General features: G+C 48.5%; 1 protein-coding gene across 1 annotated transcript; it reads right to left on the bottom strand.

The window, feature by feature from the left end:
* Positions 1-1,056: 1,056 nt before the first annotated feature.
* cacng4b (calcium channel, voltage-dependent, gamma subunit 4b) lies at positions 1,057-20,504 on the bottom strand. The gene is made up of 4 exons (XM_039740080.1): positions 20,078-20,504; positions 8,834-8,917; positions 4,962-5,102; positions 1,057-4,843 (listed from the first exon to the last, which is right to left on the bottom strand). The coding sequence occupies exons 1-4, from the start codon at positions 20,298-20,300 to the stop codon at positions 4,317-4,319; spliced, it is 975 nt and encodes a 324-aa protein (XP_039596014.1). The 5' UTR covers positions 20,301-20,504; the 3' UTR covers positions 1,057-4,316.
* Positions 20,505-20,958: the final 454 nt, after the last annotated feature.

Raw genomic sequence — 20,958 nt, 5'->3', positions numbered from 1 at the left:
TTCTGCCATCTAGCACTGTGGGGGAGATAATGCCCTGGCACGCTCTCTCCCCTGGTCCTTCCACCTCATGGGGGTCCCAGCCGTCCCTTACAATAGATACACATGGAGCCTAACCACTTAAGGTGGCTTGGATGGCCATGAAGAAACGTGATTGCAAAGCGTCAAACAGATCTTTCTTTCTTTCTTTCTTTTTTCTTTCTTTCTTTCTTTCTTTCTCTTTGCTCATCAGACGGGTGCCCCCCCCACCCACACACAATCTGCTGACAATCTCTGAGTTCCTTATTCAAGAGCTCCCCAGACCGTGAGGGTCTTGTTCCTGTTGTTGCCCCCGAGATACACCTGTGCCTCTGTCTGATGCCAGTCTCAGCTCACTACTCCAGATCTCTCAAAAGCCATTTATATTAATCACTTTATTTATATTCCGCGTTTCCGACGGAGTCATCCATTCTCCTCTTTGTAGGCATGCCGGCCTGGCACCGTGCCCGGTGCCACTACAGCTATACCTGTTCTCGCCATGCTTCACTGAGCCATGAAAGGGTGCCAGCAGACATGATGGGATCCTCTCACTGTAACCAATCGTTGACATTCCTGTTGCGGGCGGGCAGGTGGGCAAATTGCCTTCAAGAACTAGGCCAGAGAGGGAGGTCACCTTCATCAGCAGTGACTTGGAAGCGCTCCATGTATGTGATCCTGCTCCTCTGTGTCATGTACAGGTGCGCACACATGCTTGTCTTCTTGGCTCCCCAAGATGTGCCACTTTCACATCAGTGTAGACCACGTGTTCTTCACAAGGTGATTATTAAATGGTTTCAAAAGAGATAATAATGAGGTGTCCCACCATAAAACCCCTGGGTGACTGGCAGCACCTCACATCACCGTGTCCCGATGATACAGGTGGTGGACAGCAACAGCCAGAGGTGCCACCCGAGACTTTACATGGCAACTGTGGACAGCCATGGCCCTCTTGCAGCCACTGTAACCAACACTCCCACCCTTAAACATGGCATCCATGTCTACTAGCCAGCCCTGCAAATAAAACACCAAAAAGGGACCAGATAGCTTTGTCCAGTACGTTTTACTGGTTTAATTGAGTTCTGTAAATCTGAGTTCACATGGAAGGGACACGTACCAGAAGGGACACAGGAGGAGAATGGCACAACACATAGAGCTGAAGGACATGCCGGCGAATGGGAGAAGAAGGAAGCCAATGACCAGCAGAACCGCCGAGAGGGAAGCACAGCAGCACAACTCACCTCTTCTCTCAGAGCTGCACTGACCTGGCACGTCCAGAGCTGATGTTAACGGGTCACGCCCACTGGCACTGGCAGGTATTGGCAAAAGAAACCAGACGGCCCTTTCAAGCATCCCTGTGCTAGTCTTGGGCCACAGGACCTCAGTGTATCTCCATGGCTATCTGAACCTTTGTCTTCTTTGCCTAATTCTGAAGCCCCCTAACCCAAGTTCTTCTTGCCAGCCTCACTCAACTCCTTTCCTTCAAAGTCCTCTGCTTCAGAGGCTTTACTTCCATCAGTAAATCACCAAGGCCATCTTCCACTGCCCAGGCTCACCTCCCAGACATTTTTAGCCTTATAACCCCTTTCACTTGGACTGCCTTCTCACTTACTGACTCGTGGTCACCCACCAGCCCTGATGTCTCATTCCTAGGCTCGTCCTCCTCCTCCTCTTCCCATTGGTGTCACCTGCTCACTTCTCTCAAAGACTTGTCCTTTATCTCTTCACTCAGAGGCCTTTCATCTTCCTCCTCCCATGACTCTCGCCTCCTCCCACTAAACACAAATCCGTGTTCTCACCTCCAGTAGAGCAACCTCCTTGCTCTTCGGACCTGACTCTCTTACTCGCTCATATACTTTGACTTCTCCTACTCTCACAAGACCCCCATCCTCCCTCATATGCTTTACCTACTCTTCCAATTAGCCCCACCACCTCACTCTTGGTCCACTCCCCTCTTCAAATTAGCCCCACCTTCTTATTCATAGTTCCTGTCTTCACCTTTAGTGACCCCTATTTTGTCACTCATAGGCTCCACCTTCTCTTTCTGAGACCCTGTCCCGTCCTCTAACTAGCACCTCCTTCTCATTCTTAGGCTCTGCCTCTTCCTTTAATTATCCCCACCCCCTAACTTATAGTCCCTGCCTTCACCTTTAACGAGCCCCACATGTCCCACCACCTCCTCACTCTTAGGCCCTGCCCCTCCTCTAATTAGCCTCACCCTCGTACTCTTAGTCCCTGCCTTCCGCTATAACAAGTTCTGCTTTGTCACTAACAGGTTCCACCTACTCCTCTTCTAATTAGTACCACCTCCTCACTCCCAGGTGCTGCCTACGCCATTAATGAGCCCCAACTGTTCACTCATTGGCCTTACCTCCTGCTCCACTAATTAGCCCCTCCTCCTCACTCAGAGTCTCTGCCTTCACCTATAATGAGCTCCACCTTCTCACTCATAGGCCCTACCTCCTCTAGTAAGTCCATCACTCTGAGGCCCTGCCTTCACCATTAGCAAAACCCACCTACTCACAGGCCTTATCTCCTCTTCTCCTAATTAGGCCCACCTTCTAACACTTAGGCCCCGCCCCTCCACTAATTAGCTCCTCCTTCTCATTTTTAGTCGTTACCTCCTCTTCCTTCTCTGCCTTAGAGGTCTTAGCTCCTCCTTTAATTAGCCCCAGCTTCACACTCATAGGTCTAACCTCCTTTTCCTTTTTTTAAATCGCCCCACTTCCTGAATCCTATGTCATGTCTCCACCATTAACAAGCTCCAACTTCTCACTTGTAGGCCTTACCTTGTCCTGTAATTAGCACCACCCCTTACTAATAGTCTATGTCTACGCCCTTAACAAGCCCCACCTCCTCCTTTAAGTAGCCCCGCCTCCTCACTCTTAGGCCCTTTCTCCTCCACCTCCTCACTCCTTCTCTTCCTCTAATAAGCCGTACCACTTCACTCATGGACCCTGACTCCACCTTTAACAAACTCCACCTATTCATTCACAGACCTTATCTCTTTTTTTAATTAGCTCCCCTCATTCTTTGGCTCCACCCCTCCTCTAATCAGCACCACTTCCTTAGTCATAGACCCTGTCTCCACCACTAACTCCTCCTCCTCTAATGAGCCCCACCCCTCATTCATAGTCTCTGTCTTCACCCTTAACAAGCCCCACCCCCTCATTTATAGTCTCTGTCTTCACCCTTAAAAAGCCCCACCTCCTCATTCTTAGGCCCTTCCCCCTGTTTTAATGAGCCTCACCCCCTCATTCACAGTCTCTGCCTTCTCCCTTAACAAACCCCCATCTCAGACCCCACCTACCCCCCCTCATTGGCCCTCTTTATTCCAATTGGCCCAATCATTCTGAGACCTCAAACTGAAGAGGAGCTACTGAGCAGTGGAAGGGGTGGCCACATTTCTGGGACATCTCCTGAACCCGTCTTTGTAGTTACGAGTCACCTTGGGCCTCCAGCAAATTTTTATGAAAACAGAGGAGGAGAGGGACTGGCGCATCAGGCATGTGCTTTGTGCTCCCACTTTCACATGATAATCTCTCCCTGCATGGCACGGAGCAAGCTCCTGAAGTCCTCAGAAGGACATGGTGGCCCACCTGCCATTCAGATACCCCCTTGTGTAGCAGCAGCTGCAGAGGGTGCTAAGGACGCCATACCCATGCTCCAAGGAATGACCTGGGTGAATGGAAATGAAGCTATCAGATACGCAGAAGGACCCCCCTTAGTGCTGAAGCGACTGGAAGGACGGGTTAACGGGGTGCCCCTCAAATGTTTAGTGAAAGCATGCTTGACTCAGTCCCCTCAGAATCCTGCAATTATCCATTTATGGTAAGGGCAAATGGGCAAAAGAAGAGCCCACCCGGAGACCAGTTCCTTTGTAATCTGATGTCTTATACTGGATCTGAAAGGCAGACGGAGGGTCCCATGTGCGAGGGGGACATTACTGCTACACATGCCGTATTTTCAAGCCTCCCCAGGGGTCCTGAAAAGCAGGGTGGTGTGGCCTCCATCCCTGTTAGCACCAGTTGAAAGGACTCTTCTGGGGGGGGCTGAATACTTCTTAGACGGGGACAGACACAGCAAGAACGACACTTGTGGGGAAAGACACGGGACATCAGCGCTTGGGGTACAAGAATATTGCTACCAATTCTGGCTCAATTGGAACTTCTCAGGCGTTGTCGCAAAAAAAAAGTGCACCTGCAGGAGTGTGCCCAACAACCTGTGGGCGTCAAGCCGGGCGCTCCCTCACCATCTCGGGGAGGGGCTCTATCAGTAATTCACCAGTCACAGCGCCTGGTGACTCAGACAGGTGTGGTCCTCCTGTTGACGCCCTCCTTGAGGTCCTTCTGAAAGCAGTTGTGGACCTGCAGGAAGCCCGCCTCCTGCTCAGAGCTGTACGTGCCACTGGTGGGGCTCTTCAGAGGGTCTCGCGAGAGGGTGTACATGGAGATTTCAGTCATGGGCACGGAACCCAGCATCTTGAGTCCCATGGGTGACGTCTCCCGAGAAGGGGAGGGCTCTGTGGAGCGGGAACTGGACGTCGACCGTCTCCTCCGATACCTGTAGCTGGGCATTCTGGAGTACGGGGAGGAGGATGACGAGGCCTTGATGAACTCCCTGCGCGTCTTAAAGCGCCTCTCCTTGTTCTTCTCAATGTAAATGTTGACGGCCAGCACACCTATGGCTTCAGCCACTATGAAGGACAGGGCCCCAAAGTAGAAGGACCAGCCATAGTTGTACTGGTTCTTTTTGTCCTCGTCCTTTTTGTCACTAGGGTCTCCTGCGTTGCTCGAGATGTACACGATGATGCCGATGATATTACTCAGACCTGCAAGCGAGAAAACACGGAGGCCATTAGAAACCCGCTAGCCGCACTTCCTCCGTGCCCTCATGGCCTCACCGCCATAGCAATGCCACCCGTGTCACGCGTCTGCTTGGATACACACCTGCTGCTACAAAGAGGATGCCAGCGCTCAACAGGATGTTGTTTTTATTGCTGTAGATCCTTCCGGCCCCCACACAGAGGCCTCCGAGGAGCAGGAGGATGGTGCTCAAGATGGGGAAAACGCTGGAGGCGCGCACGATACCTGCGAGGAAGAGGAAGAGGAAGAGGAAGCAGCACAGCTGGCATTTACTAACAAATTGGATTGTGTTTTTATTTTACTTAAATTGCTAACTTCACATTTAGACAGCTGATGGGCACAACTTAATGATCTCAAGTCAAAGACCCCGATGAAAGGCAGTGGGTTACGTATCACATGTCAGGTGTGGCACTGTCACCGCTGTCCCAGTGTGTCCCTACTATTGTCAAGTGTGCAGAGTGCGACGTTGTCACTGAGTGGTTACTAACAGCCCATAAGGCACCAGGGGGACATCCCTCGTTGACATGAAGCCCCCCGACTCGGTGGTCTACAAGGGCCAACAGACTCCATATTTAGAAGATTGTCATGCAGCTCACGTCCCCTCGTGCTACATGTCTATGATGACACCATGCCAGATCTTATAGATAACCCACTGTGACCCCCAAGTGTGTAGCTCATCTACAAACCATTGACATGGCCGACACCTTCAAGTTACTGACACCCCACGTTGTGCTCCATGTCACTGATGTCCCGGTGTGCCACCCCTCAGCGATATCTCATTGTGCTCCATGTCCTTCATATTCTCAAGTGTATTGAGGTGCAGAGGGCCACCTGTCACTGTGTGGTTACTGAAACACCATGTGGCACCAGGGGGAATTCTCTGGCATGATGCCCACTGCTCAGCAGCCTACGAGTCACTGTGAATGAGCATGTCATGTGCTACTGAGATGCCAATGTACTCCCTATCCTGAAGACCTCCACACACTTGACGTCACCGTGCACTGCGTCTTTGATGACACCAGACGGCGTACCGTATGGATAACCCACTGTGATGACACCCTGACCCCCATGTGTGTAGCTCATCAATCTACAGACCATTGGCATCCCTTTATGCCCACCAACATCTTCAAGTTGTTGACATGCCCATGGACCACATGCCATCGATGTCAGAGTTTACTATGACAGTCAATACAATGACAGTCTCTGTGTGCTACTTGTCCCTCGTGTTCTCAAGTGAATTGATGTGCAGAGTGCCACATGTCACTGTGTGGTTACTGATACGCCATATGGCACCATGTGGACATCCCGTGTGCTACATGCTACTGACGTGATGGCCACGGCTGAGCAGTCACTGTGACGTGCTGCGAATATGCCAATGTACTCCATACTGTGGAGATCCTCTGATGACCCATAGTCTTGACACCCCAGCGTGTACATCAGCAGACCACAAATTACTGGCATCACTAATGTCACCAACATCTTCAGTAATTGACTGGGCCACATGCCACTGGTGTCACAGTGTGCTGCCGGTTACTGATGTCCCAGTACTCCACAAATCACTGGTGTCCCTGCACGCACGTCACACTGTGAACATGTCTCTGTCACCCCTGTGAGATCCGTATCACGAGTGTCTTCTGCAGTTTTTATGTCACTTCATGCCAGAAGCCATAGCGCCTGCACTTCAGAACAGGTCCTCCAAGTTGAAGCTAAACATGTTCAGGCCCGGCCAGTGCTTGGATGGGAGACCATCCAGGAAAAGCTTGGGCTACTGGTGGAAGAGGTGTTGGTGAGGCCAGCAGGGGGCGCTTATCCTGTGGTCATAAAAAATCCCTGGGCGTCCTTTGTACGGAGCAGGGTGACCCTGATGTCCAGTCTGAACTGCCCATCATGGCCACTGTGACCCCCAAATCATCTCCTGTCTCTAAATGGCTATCTCTCTCACACCTTCACTTCCTAACAGCTAATGTGTGGTGAGCGTACCGATGAGATAATGGCTGCCATCCCATCATCCAGATGGGTGCTACACATTAGTGGTGGTCTAAGTAATGTGCTATATAAGTGTAAACATTGAATATTATTGTTGTTACTGGAGTCGCAGTGTGATATCAGCGAGACCCCAGTACTCAGTCTTCAGCGACATCACATTGTGGCCCATGTCACAGAGGTCAGAGTGCACAACACGTCACTGAAATCCCAGCAGTCTGCATCTCTCAAGGCCCAGGGTGACATTTATTAGAGCATTCGAAACATTTTGACAAGGACAGCCACAAAACCTCTGTCCAGCTAATTTATCCAAAGTAACATCATCTACTTTTGATGGTCACTATTGTCCCGCTGTCCACCACACTGCTTAGTCATTTATTTCAGGTCTCTTTAGTTGTCTGCACGAAGAAGAACACGTTTTAATGTCATCGTCTCAATCTACTGGACTAATCCCCTTCATCATTTTAAACACTTCAGTCAGGTCACCTCTTAGTCTCCATTTACTTAAAGCGAAACATCAGCTCCTTCAGCCTCTCCTTACGGCTCATTCCTCTCAGTCCTGAATCAGCCAAGTCGCTTTCCTCTGGGCTTCCACCAGCACTGCTGCGTCGGAAACCACAACTGAACACGGACCTCCAGGAGAGGCCTCACCAGTCAGTCCCATGGAAGGAGCAGAACCTCTGCTGACTTGTACTGCACACGTCAGGGCGCTATATAACCTGAAATTCTGTTAGTCTCCTTAATGGCTTCTGTACTCTGTCTGGACGTAGACAATGACCACCTCACTGGGACGCCCAGCTCCCCCTCCTAATAAAGGACATCTGTCAAGCTGGAGACCTCCCATTGACTCACATCAAAGTACATCAGCAGGATCCTCTGCAACCTCCATGTTTATGTGTGGCCAGGGCCATCCCAGCGCTAGAGAGCAGGACTTGAGGGGGCCTCCAAAATTTAATGTGGCGTTACTTCACTACAATTACTGTAGGTGGGCCGGGCTTAATGACCTGCTCTCTCATCCAATCTGTCTATCTATCTATCTATCTATCTATCTATCTATCTATCTATCTATCTATCGCACCATTCATATCTATCTATCTATCTATCTATCTATCTATCTATCTATCTATCTATCTATCTTTTATATAGTGCCTTTCACATTCTATCTATCTATCTATCTATCTATCTATCTATCTATCTATCTATCTATCTATCTTTTATATAGTGCCTTTCACATTCTATCTATCTATCTATCTATCTATCTATCTATCTATCTATCTATCTATCTATCTATCTATTATATAGTGCCTTACATGTGTATGTCTCTCTCTCTCTCTCTCTCCATGTCACCCACTTGACTGATTTGTCACCATTCGACATGTCCACACATTCCCAGTACTCTTCAGTTGCCCCCCACTCATCACACCAAGCAGTCGAGTGTCCCCTCTGACGCTGAGTGATGTGTTGTTAAGGCGCTATATACCCTACACCACCCTGGCTGTGTCATTCTGTGATGTTGTGCAGTGTGGCTGGTATCTCAGAGACCCCAGAGACCAGACCCCATTTGTGACATGTCACATTTTTGTGGTATTTCCTCTGTGGGTCTGTCATGGATACCCAGCCATGTCTGTTTTGCTCAGGATCTCTCAGACCTGCACACACACTTTACACGACTCTTCCATGTTTTCACGACTATAGCAGTTACACCAGCGCTTCTGCCACCAATAAGGTCTCATCATCCTGTCCTCACACTTACCCCTCCATGCCAGTCTTGCCCACCCCAGCAGGTACTTGAGCACTGTACTGCACATATTTCTGTTACCATCACCTTTTGGTTCTGTCATCCCCCGTGTAGCTCTCTTTAAATGTGGTGACACCCCAGTGAGTTATAAACGGCCTAACCTAAGGAAGGTGGTCCTCTCTTTTAAAAGCAGTGAGAACTCCTAGTAGATGCGGCCCATGACAGCCATACTTACGCAGCAGGTACTCCGAGCTGTCCGTGTCGTAGTCGTTATCCTCAGGGAAGTGGTTGATCCGGTAGCAGCTTCCTCTGTTGAGACCTGGAAGTGAACAGAAGACCCTGAGCAAAGGTGACACAGAGTGATAGGCGTTAGGTTGTGGGGTCAGTTGGTGGTCACAGCACCTTAGTGTCAGTAGTCACATGGTGACGTGGACAGAGTACAGCGCAATTCTCACACGCAATTCTGACACCTGTCCAGTCAACATGTGACCTGCCACCCCCCTCTGGTCACAGACATGTCACAGACACGAGTCACGTGAGGAGGAGGAGGAGGAGGAGGTGGCTGTGACTCTTGTGCTCCATGTCGATGAATCCAATTGACTTGTGTGGTGACGCCTGCAGTCGGTGGACTGGGGTGCAGAAAGTGCATTTGGGGGTTGCCTGGGTTTATGTTTTATGCCCTTTCTGTTCTTTTTTGCTTTTTGGTTACTATTATGTATGTTAATGTTGTTATTTATGTTTATTATTTGCGGCACGGTGGTGCAGTGGTAGCGCTGCTGCCTCACAGTTAGGAGACACGGGTTCGCTTCCTGGGTCCTCCCTGCGTGGAGTTTGCATGTTCTCCCCGTGTCTGCGTGGGTTTCCTCCCACAGTCCAAAGACATGCAGGTTAGGTGGACTGGAGATTCTACATTGGCCCGTTTGTGTGTGTTCTGTGGTGGGTTGGCACCCCGCCCGGGATTGGATTCCTGCCCTGTGTTGGCTGGGATTGGCTCCAGCAGACCCCGGTGTTTGGATTCAGCAGGTTGGAAAATGGATGGATGTATTTTTTATTAGTGTGGTTTATTGTTTGGCTTCTAAGCTGGTTGTGCCTTGTACCTTGTGTTGTGTGGGTGTTTCCCTAGGAGGCGGGGCCACCTGTCAATCTCAGCTGAGGGACAGCCTCCAGCCTTATGAAGGCTCATGGGAATTGCAGTCCCTCGTGGTACCTTGTGTGTGCTTGGCTGTTGGTGGGTTATCCATCCTTTTATTTTTTATTATTGCTGTTTGAATTTATTTTTGATAATTCTGCTCTGTTTAAGGATTTTGGTTTATGGATTGGGGCCTGGTGACTGTGGATTGCCTTTTTTTAGGCAGCTCCTTTGAGCCTTTTGCGTTTTGGTTAATAATCCTTTGAGGGACTTGTCTCTGCCCTAGCTGGAGTTACTTGGTTCTGCCCCTGGTGAGACATTTTCAATTGTTTGAATGTTAAGGCTTTAAGCCTCCCATTTTTCCGGGTCAGGCTTCCCTTGGCTGAGATCTGTTCTGCGCACTTTACTGAGGTCTCACCCCTCCGCCATTTTGTGACAGGGGCATCTTCAGATTTTTCGTAATTGAGGAACTCGCTCAGGGTGATTGCCATTAAACCCCTGGCAGTATCGGTGAACTCGGGATTACAGAACGTCCCTGTCAGCGCCTGTGGTTAAAGGAGACTTCCGCTTGTCAGGTCGACCAATAAGAGGCCTGCCCCTTACACAGTAGCCACCCCCCAGCTTTAAATTCACCTCGCCTCCATTTATATCTGCTGAGGAATTCACTCAGGGTGACATCCCCCTTTCAGCTGCTGGTGATCTCCAATAGAGGGGCTCACTTACGTCTCCTACCAACCCTGGGCCAGGTGTCCTCCAGGCAGCTCTGTCCTACACTTACGTTAAGTCCAGGGCCCTGCACCGTGCGTTTCTTGGCCTTCCTTTCTTCCTTGGGTCACGGACTGTCTGGTGTTGCTGGTGGGACGCCTTCCGAAGGCTGCTCAAATCCAAAACCATTTCCTCTTTAAAATCTCAACTTCTGCAGGCATCCCGTATGTACTCTGCCAAAGGTAACTGTGGCTGACGTGTCTGGTGGATCCTTCATAGACACGTGGTGGTGAAGATCTGAACATTCTTAACTGGTTGTAACTGTCATCCTCCAGGTGTCAGCTTCAGAAAGAAGGACCGACCTCACTTTGGTATTGAGAATTCCTTCACCAGCTCCTTGGACCTTCAGATGTTTCTCAGCTGCAGATATGCTGCCTTAGCCTTGCTGGTTGTGGCCTAACATCAGTATCTTGGTCTCCCTACTTGTCAGTGAGACTCCCCAAGCCGGTGAAGGTTTCCACTTCCAGTGGTCCAGGGTTGGTTGTGTTGGTGCTGATGTCTTTCACCTTTCATTTGTTAATGGTAGGTCAAACTTTGGAAGAAGCGACTGCCAAGTTATTGGTCTTATCTTGTATCTGCTAATGCACATGTGACAGGAGCACAAGGTCATCAGAGAAGTGAAGATCATCCAGCTGCTTCCAAAGAGTCCACTGGACAGCGGGCAGCAGAAGGGATTTACAGGACAGCATTCTATGCCAGCTGTGCCACAGGAGAACTCGTTCTGCTCCTCAGCCAATCAGGTTCAGTCTGTGAGGGCTTGTTCTGTTCACACTCTTCACTACACTCTTCTCGTCTGATGATGCATCCAGGTCATGTCACCATTTCACACTCAGGGTGACATCAACCCCCACCAAGCTCTCCCTCCCAGTGACAGCAGCAGGTGGACTTTGAATTACAGGACGGCTCCTTTGGGCGACAGTGGCATTCTGTAAACTCTGAGCTCAAGTTGCACTGCTATCTCAGGAAGGATAAGCAGACAAAAGGGGGCTCCCACCCTGAGTGAATTCCAGACGGACCCCCTCCTGATTATTCATTTTGTGCCGCACATAACATTCAAGAAGGGGGTGATCTTTGCTTTTTTTTTTTTTTTTGGTAAAATGGAACGGTCATTTCTGTGTATTACCATCTGCCGTCCTTGATCACCCAGCTGGCGAACGGTGAAGGCCGGGGTCTGTTCCCTTGTGTTAGGCGTCTTTCCTGATCCCTACTTTTGTTTATTTATTTATTTATACTGTTCAAGTGTTTTATATGTTTATTGTAATTATTTAATGGGTGCATTAATATATTTCTGTGAGAATGAATTGTTCTCCTATCTCTCTTGTGCTCTGCGGGTGGCACCCAAGGAGGCGGGGCCACCCTGATGTCACCACACCGCCGTCTGGCTATTCAGGTCAGGAGTGGCGCACTGAAGTCAGCGGGTGTTGCGAGGATTGGTCTTTCTTAGTGGATTTTCTAAATTGTTGATAGTTTACTGCTTTGTTTTTGATTTATGACCTCTGGATCACGTCTTGCGACCCGTGGGCTGAGGACTACCTTTTAGGCCGCTGTTGTTCAATTTTTCAGCTTCGTTGTTTTTCTCTTTTGCTAAATAAACACCTTCGTTTTTATAAAGAGCCCTTTTTTTACGGTAGACTTGCTCTCCAAACATTGTAGTATGGATTGAAGTTGTTAGAATCTACTCCTTATATTCTGTGGGTGGAACCGTAAGAGGCGGGGTCACAATGACATCACTTCAGTGGGCCCGCCCACTAACTTTATATTCAGGCAGAACAGAGAGATGCATTCAGAGTTTAATATTCAGAGTCTGTGTGAAGATTGTTTTGATTTTTCTATTTTTTATGGTTTTATTGCTTCTGCTTTCGGATCCTGCCTTCCTTTGTTTATTTATTTATAAATAATACATTCTTTGAACTTAAAGAACATTGTTTTACTTTTGTCTTTCAAGACAAGTTTTTATGAGTTTCCTCTCCCTTGCAGGGTATGTTAGGGAGCTTTAGAACCAAAAACCTCACACTGGTTGCACTTCGTCTGAACTCGTGTGGTGCTGAGGTGTCACCTGTTGCATGGCTGCACTCGGGTCCTAATCTGGATCCTCAGTTGGTTTGTCGTGCGCTATCAGCGCCTGCTCCTAACCTCCTCCTCCTCCTCCTCCTTGTTATTTGGCTGATACCTTTATCCAAAGTGACTTACAATATTTGAGATACAACTGCTTACACTCCTTTTAGGAGCAGGATTTGAATCGACAACCTCAGGGGTTACTGTATGATGGATGGGCTGATTTATAGACTGACTGGTGTTTAAATTACACGGTGATTGTGGAGAAGGGTTCAATAGGAAAGACTACTGACTGAGTGATTGGTTTGTAAATTACATGGCTATTTTTTAGAAATGTTCAATACATAAGAAAATGAACTGATTATTTGGCTTAACCACTACTGTACCAGTGCCAGGCAAAATTTGAAGGCAGTACCTCATTTTGAAACTACACATGTCTGAAAACCTGACTCTTGCGCTTGGGTTCTGGCTGCCTGGGGTGAGACCTGCTTGAGAGGCTGACCAGTGAAGTCCTGCTCAGGTGATTGTTACTGTCAAGGCTTTCTCATCCCTTTCCATCAAAGTTCATACATGAAAAATCTTATGCAGTCATCCCAAACGTGCATGCAGTGCCTTGCAGTCCTTAGCATCATTTTGGCTAATATTAGATAGATAGATAGATAGATAGATAGATAGATAGATAGATAGATAGATAGATAGATAGATAGATAGATAGATAGATAGATAGACACCATATAATCCATATAATCGATAGATAGATAGATAGATAGATAGATAGATAGATAGATAGATAGATAGATAGACACCATATAATCGATAGATAGATAGATAGATAGATAGATAGATAGATAGATAGATAGATAGATAGATAGATAGATAGATAGACACCATATAATAGATAGATCGATAGATAGATAGATAAATAGATAGATAGATAGATAGATAGATAGATAGATAGATAGATAGATAGATAGATAGATAGATAGATAGATAGATATAGAAGACACTATTGTGGGAGATGGCCAGCTGTTCATCCCGGCCAATACCCCCAGGCCGCCAGATGGAGCCCTCCCTGTAGCATGGAAGTGTCCCAAAGACCAGCAGGGAATCCTGGACAATGGAGTTTCTATTCCCAACCCTGCTGGATACCGTTGGGCCCACCAGAGGACGCTGCAGAGAGGCTCAAGGATTTGCATGTGCACTATAACCTGGAAGTACGTCTTAGTCACAGTGACAGAGGAAATGATGTGCTTCCGGGATGAAGAAGGAGAGTTTTATCCGACCCGGAAGTGCTAAGAAGTCACGTGGACGGGGTTCAGGAGTACTTCCGGGTCATGGACTATAAAAGACTAGGAGAGGAGGATTGTGTATTGATTACTGATTTGATTGTGTTTATGAATATAGTGGAGTAGAGAGTGCTTGGTGCACGTTATTATAATAAAAACAATAATAATTGGACTTTTACCTGGTGTTTGGCGTGGTACTTGAGGGTTCAAGGGAGCGATAGCGCCTCTATCTGTTACACTATATAATTGTCTATAGATAGATAGATAGATAGATAGATAGATAGATAGATAGATAGATAGACAGATTACAGTGCCAGTGAGGCATCATACTGGCATAGTTGGCAGGACTGCGTTTATTGCCATATTCACTCCGGGTTTCTGAGGTTGGCGGCGCCCGATGCTGGTGACATGTGGCATGTTGGTCTTTCATACTCCTAAGAGCTTCACGCGCCTCTGTACTTGTGTCAATAAGCTCGGGAGTTGGACTCATCCAAAGATGACCTTCAGAAGATGGCGGCCCCAGTTCGGCTTCATACTGTGAAGGTCAAGCTGGCTTAGTGCCCCCCAAGTGTTCTAGCTTTACAGGACACACACGTCTGATGAACATCAGGACAACTCTTCTTAATGGCGGCCCTATGTCAGCAATCAGCAGGCCTGGCCTTTCGTAGTCTTTCTCCATCGAACATGGGCTGCGTGTGACTTCAGGAAGCCCTCCATTCTTTTCCGTCCCCCACGTGTTGACATGTTAATTATTAAACGATTTCGGTGTCCTGCCCTCCCCCCTAACATGCTTTGAAACTTTCTCCCAAACGCCCGCCCCTCCCTGCGCCGTACGCTCTTATTAAAAGCTGTGATCCATTTTTCAGTGGCCGGTTAATTACGGAGTCTGCTATCTGCCCCTCTTTGCTTTCCCACATGCCTTTCGGTTTCATTGCCTTGTTAATTAGCGGATGTGACAGCTTGCCTCTGGAAGAAGCGGCCTCCTCCCTCAGTAATGAACCCTGTCTGGTGGCACGGCGGGACACGGAGGGGCTTCCTCCCTACCGCACAGTGCAGCTTCTCCATGGCAACCTGCACTGGCTTCCAAGAATCGCATTTCCATAACGTCTCCAAGGATGCCTTTGACATCTTCATTGTTCCTTCATACAAAAACCCCTGGTCGTTGCCAGCCAGGCTTCTGTATTGAAGCGAGCAATACATCGGCCAGGCCGGCAGACTCGCTGCTAAATTACGAGTCAAAACATGCCAACGCACCGCTTGTTAGAGTCGGCTAATAATTCGATTAGTAGCAGTAATAACAGAGCGGCGCCACAGGGGCCTGGCTAGCGCCAACGCTTACAAAAGACGCTGTGAGCTGGCAATCCCCGGCTAGCACCTTCACCACCCACACGGAATGAGAGCAAGACGCTGCGTCTTCCAATGATGCACAAGTGCCAGAATAATTGGGAGAACGAGTGGCGACTGGCATCAAAACACACCTAAGGTCGACTGGCACCTGCTTATCTTCCCGAGCCATCATGCATGTGGGCCCCTGATGTCCATCGCCACCTGCTTCCTGCCCAGCACTCTCTAAACGCTGTGTCCACGGACCTTCTGTTCATCAGTGGACTGTGGCGTATAGCGCCTCACACCCAAGTTAGAGAAGCAGCAGAGACCCGTTTACAGTCCTCATACACAACCACCCTTAGACGGTAACATACAGTGGCTGGAGGGTCTTACCTCTGATGCATTACAATTTCGGCCCATTCAGACCCCCACACCAGTGCGTCAGATAGTTTTCATAATCACCCGCCATGCACGGACAGACCTCACCTTGAGGAAGAGCAATCCGAGGCACTCTCAGGGAAACAATTCCTGTGGGGTCTGCAGGTTCTCCACATGTCTGTGTGAAGATCTGATTTTCCATGCGTATCAAAAACACATGCAGGTCAGGTCTGCACTGCCCAGGAGTGAGTGTGGGTACCCCGTGCTGGACGACACCCTGTCTACGCTCAGGGTGCCAAAGTAGTTCTTCACGGTGTTGCCGTAGGGGAACCATTTTTCGTTCCCAAAAAAAAAAACCATCTACATGAAGGTTCCAGAAAGAACTTTCATTTATGCCAATCCATTAGCAGGCTGCATAAATAACCACGAGTGGACAGTAACATGGGCTGAGATGAGGATTTCTTGATCGGCCTGCGTCCTGCTGGCCAGCTTAGTAGACATTAAAGTTTTCCACTTTGTTCACCTATTAGGAATGATTTCAAAGCCCAAAGAGCCATCTTCATGTGCAAAGAACCCTTCCAAGAATGAAAAGACTCCACATTATACAGCAGATCTACGAGGAACCACACGACCCAACTGAGCGTCTTTACAACTGTTATGTTTAAGAGTGCGGCATTGATTCCTGCCCTGTACCCACCTGCTTGGGCAGCTCCGAGACCCCAGGAACCTAAAATAGGTCTAAGTGGACACAGTAAACGGGTAGATGTCTGCACCTATAGCGTCCTGCATTCCGTACGTGTAAATGGATCGGGGTATCCGGGTGTGCACCCCTACCAGAGCGACTCTGTACGTTATGGTGTACACACCTTCCCCTCACCCAGAGATACACCACATCCTGCCACCCGTCCACTCGGCTGAGTAGGCTGAGCTTCGGTCTGAGTGCTGCCTACCCCTCTGGGGGGACATTCTGGTACACCCCCATGACTCTGAAGTATTAAAGTTGAAATAAAAATAAGACATTCTGGCGCCCCTGACACCAAACACCTTCTGCGAGACGTTCTTCTGCATTTCATAAACACAACGTCAGGTTAACTGGCCACCCAAAAGTGACCCGGTGGGAGTGAAGGTGACAAGACTGGCATCCCATCCTGGGTGGGTTCCAGCCATCAACACATTGCTTTAAGGGGACTCTCTTAAAAATAAAAGTGCCAGAGTGGTCCTTCAGAGCGATACCACCGGTTATCCCCAACCCAACTCTCCACATGAAGGTTCCAGGAAGAACCTTGAATTATTTCGATACATAACAGCCTCCATAAAAGACTAGACGACGAATAGACGACGACAAAATCTGTGAAATCCCAAAGGGCTTCTGATTTTAAAAGGACACACAATAGCAAAGGTTGAGTTTGGGTTTTCGTCATCTGTTATATCTTGCTGGGTAGCCTATGGATTTCTATTTTGTTCACATTTTAGGAACCTTTTGAAACCTCAGAGACCCAATTTAATTTACAAAGACCCTCACCTACAATGAAACGGATCTTTGTCAAGGAATGGTAACACTAGCCCCTGTGTGTGTGTGTTTGTGTCTGTGTGTGTGTTCACCCTGTGATGGACGGGTGGCCTGTCCACGGATTGTTCCTGCCTTGCACCCAGTGCTTGCTGACACAGCCTTCAGCGACCCTGCTCAGGATAAGCGGGTTTGAAAATGAATGGATAGTTGGAATTAGGAGAAACCACACAAACTAGTAATGTCCTATTAAGGGGGTGAAGATCTTTAAGATATGACCAGGGACCAATGGATATAAAAAATGGAAGGACACGCACACTCTTCGTATTCAACGGCCCTCCGTTTAGTTCGGGGGACTGGCGTCCTCAAGAAATCAAACTGTACGACAAAATCGTTTACGCTCTAAAATGCTCAAGCGCTGCTTGGAGGAAAACTCGTCGACCCTAAGCGCTCCTCCCAGGCCGCATCCTGCATGAGCCCACTTTAGTCGACCCCGCCGACGAGTTCAGCACTTGGACAAAGAACAGCGCCTGTGCCAAAGGGGACAAGTCACTACTGGCAGACCCCCTCCTCTCCCACTCCCCACCCCGTGGCTCCTTCTGCCGTGGAAAAACGGGCAGCAGTGTTGACCCCAGCGATGTATTCAGGGCTTTGAAGAACCGCTGGGGGTCCGACGACTTGCGCCGCGGGAGATGCAAAGCGCTAATGAGCGAGCGGCTACTCATGCATTATTACCGAAGAAAGAGCATCGGAAAGGGCCGCCGCTTCGGGGAGGGACGACAGCGAGAACCGGCCGATCCAGCGCGTGCAATCAAAAAAGAGAAATCGGCATTGAAGAGAGCGGAGCGCACAGGACCGGAGACCTCATTAAACCGCACGACACGCGGCCTATTTGGACGATGAAGAGAGTCGTCTGTCAAGAAGAGGAAACCGAGAGCCATTAAGGACCCCCCTCTCGGCTTCCGACTCGTTTCAGTAATCAAAAATGGGGGTGGGACTTGGAGGGCAGAGTGTTAGGGGCCGACGGCCTTTGTGAAAGCTGGTGAACGGGGGGGCTTTTGAGATACAGCTAATACTGAAGTGCGGCGTGTGTCCATCACTCAGACCACCTCTTGGAGCTCAAGACGAATGCGCAGTCGTCTGGGAGCGTAAGAGTCCTGTCTGTCTGTTATGTAGTGAAGTGTATACTAGGCAGACAGCTAGCTAGCCAGTCGTACACATCTATCTATCTATCTATCTATCTATCTATCTATCTATCTATCTATCTATCTATCTATCTATCTATCATAATATTGTGCCTTTTCTATCTATCTCTCTGCTATATAGTGCCTTTCATATCTATGTGCATCTAATTAGGTAATATGTCTTACACTGTTATCTGCCTCTCTCATGTCTATTTATTTACATAATATTGTGTCTTACACTAGCGGTCATCTATGTACTGTATGTACATATGTACCGTATTTATCTATATAGTATACTATTATGTATATAGTATAGTATTTTTCAAATCCAGTTCATAACTGACATATACATGTGTGTATAACTGACATTAAATCTGTTCACTTTTTTATGCCCTCATCTTTTATATTATTTTTAAGATGAAACAGATACATAGATGTGTCAGGCGCTATAGTTGTGAAAAGCACAATATGATAGACAGACATGTGTGAAAAATGCTATTCGATAGCTTTACATGACTGATGCCTTTATCCAAGACGCCTTACAACATTTTAAATAATATTGGTTACATTTCTTTTACTTTTTCCAGTTGGTGCACAGGCAGGTGAAGTGTATTGCTCACGGTCATTGTCAGTAGCAGGATTTGAACCCACAGCCTCAGATTTTGAAGTGCACAGCCATCACCACTAAGGCACACTGCATGGCCAGATGTAAAGGCACAATATGATAGATATATAGATATGAAAGGCACTATATAATAGATAGATAGATAGATAGATAGAAAAGGCACTATATAATAGATAGATAGATAGATAGATAGATAGATGATGAAAGGCTATTATATGATAGATAGATAGATAGATAGATAGATAGATAATAGATAGATAGATAGATAGATATGAAAGGCACTATATAACAGATAGATAGATAGATGTGAAAGGCACTATATGATACAGATATGACTCGTATGCTCCCACAGCTCCTCTCTTTCGCGACCCTCTCTGCACCACGAGGTCTCACCCGATGCCTGTTTTATCTAAACGGATTCCGACAACAATGAGACCCCACCCCCCAACACCCGCCTTCTTTCTTCCAAACACACACACACACACACACACACACACACACACACGGACATACTTGTTTAAGGCAAACAGACAAAAGGCGGAGATGAAAGGACAAGCCAAACCTACGTGATCCCGTCGTCTTATAAAGTTGAATTGAAAGAAACATTACCTAAGATCGCGAAGCCAGTTCTCGGCGTACTCCATAGATATATTTGACAATACATTTGAATATATTTTAAGATGCCCTTCCAGCCGTCTATTTTTATACCTAGTTCACGTTTCCATAGCAATTTCACAGATGCAGTTACCAGGCAACGGCGTCAAATACAATAAAGCCTCAAATGAAAGGCGTCTGGTATACGTGCGCCCATTTATTATTAATCTGCGCTCTCTGACCGCACTTCATGCCGCTCGACTCCGTTCACATGCGTTCGCGCAAAGCTATAAGCTTCCCGGTACTCCCGAGGCCGCCGTGCCCGTGCAGCTGTGCGTCCCGCAAGGGTTTCAGTTCCCATCTTTGCACCCTAGACAAGTACGGCGCCTCTGTTGTCTCCCTTCAAACCCCCCGCCCTCCTCCTTCTCCTCCCCTAATTTCTATCGGCAGTCACTGGAAGGCGATGTGCGCGCCGATGCGCCGCTTTGTTCCTAGCAGACCGTCGCCCCCCGCCTCATCCGCCGCTCAACTTTTGAGCCTCCTCCCCGACACCTCCGAATCTTGTGACCCCCTGTGCTGCTCAGTCCCCAGTAGCAGGAGGCGCGCCTGCGGTCTGCACGCCCGGCATACCTTCGATACAGCAGATCCTCCAGAGCCCGGAGTGGGTCAGGTCTCCTTTAGTTTTCTTGGGTTGGTTTTGAGTTTCGTCGCTCGTGATGTTGGTGGCATTGCAGATGTGCGCTCTCGAGTAGAGCCAATAGTCAGTGCCAATCGCTATGGTCATCAGACTGAAGGCGGCAAAAGCCCCGACTGTGGTCAGTAGCGTCTGGACTCCTCGGTCACACCAAGCCATAGCGCTGCATAATAATCCAGATCCCCCCAGCTAGAGAGAAACGCTCCTCATTTCCGAGGCCACCAGTCGGCGCCCCGGGGTGCGAAGCTTTCCTCCGCGCCCCGTGCGGACTCTTCGGCGACACTTTCCTGTCGTCCGGATCGCCTCCTGCCAGTTGAAGCTTTTTCACAAACTCGAGTGATTTGATTCAGAAGGCACTCCGCCAGTTTCCACCCAGACTCCACCTTCCCACGCAGTGGCCAATTGGAAACAAACATGTCAATAGGCAGCAAGAAAAGGGGGGAAAGAGCCAGAGAAAAAGAACGAAAACAAGAAAGTCAGAAAGAAGACTATACAGGTTGGAGGTGCCCACACTTGTAACTAAAATGGCAAAGCGGGACGGCGCGCAGATTGGCACTTAAAGCTGACCAAGTTCAACACGGACTGTCCAGTGGCCTACTCTTTAGAGCAGTTCCCCATTTCTGGTTTAAAAAGTGCGACATTGCCTTTTTGGTTTGTGAGTATCTCAACTTTAAAGCGACACCCCAGCTTTCACTGGCTTAGTTTCGGGGTCCTTGCTAAATTTGAGGTCCAACGAAGTACAGTGCCCGCTATGAAGAAGGAGGCGCTGAAGCGCAACAACCGGCGCAGCGCAACTGGTCGACGCGGAGCGCCTTCA

The sequence above is a fragment of the Polypterus senegalus genome, chromosome 17, assembly GCF_016835505.1.
Source record: "Polypterus senegalus isolate Bchr_013 chromosome 17, ASM1683550v1, whole genome shotgun sequence".
NCBI classification, from domain to species: Eukaryota; Metazoa; Chordata; class Cladistia; order Polypteriformes; family Polypteridae; genus Polypterus; species Polypterus senegalus.
Note: the sequence above shows the minus strand (reverse complement) of the source record. Positions and strands in the feature narration are given on the sequence as shown.

Bases quoted from the DNA above. Each gene is read 5' to 3' on its own strand.
- cacng4b (XM_039740080.1), bottom strand. From the start codon at position 20,300: ATGGCTTGGTGTGACCGAGGAGTCCAGACGCTACTGACCACAGTCGGG. The intron at 5,103-8,833 runs GTAAGTATGGCT...TCTTCCTCGCAG, and splicing joins CAGCTCGGAGTACCTGCTGC to GTATCGTGCGCGCCTCCAGC. The intron at 4,844-4,961 runs GTGTGTATCCAA...TCTCGCTTGCAG, and splicing joins CATCCTCTTTGTAGCAGCAG to GTCTGAGTAATATCATCGGC.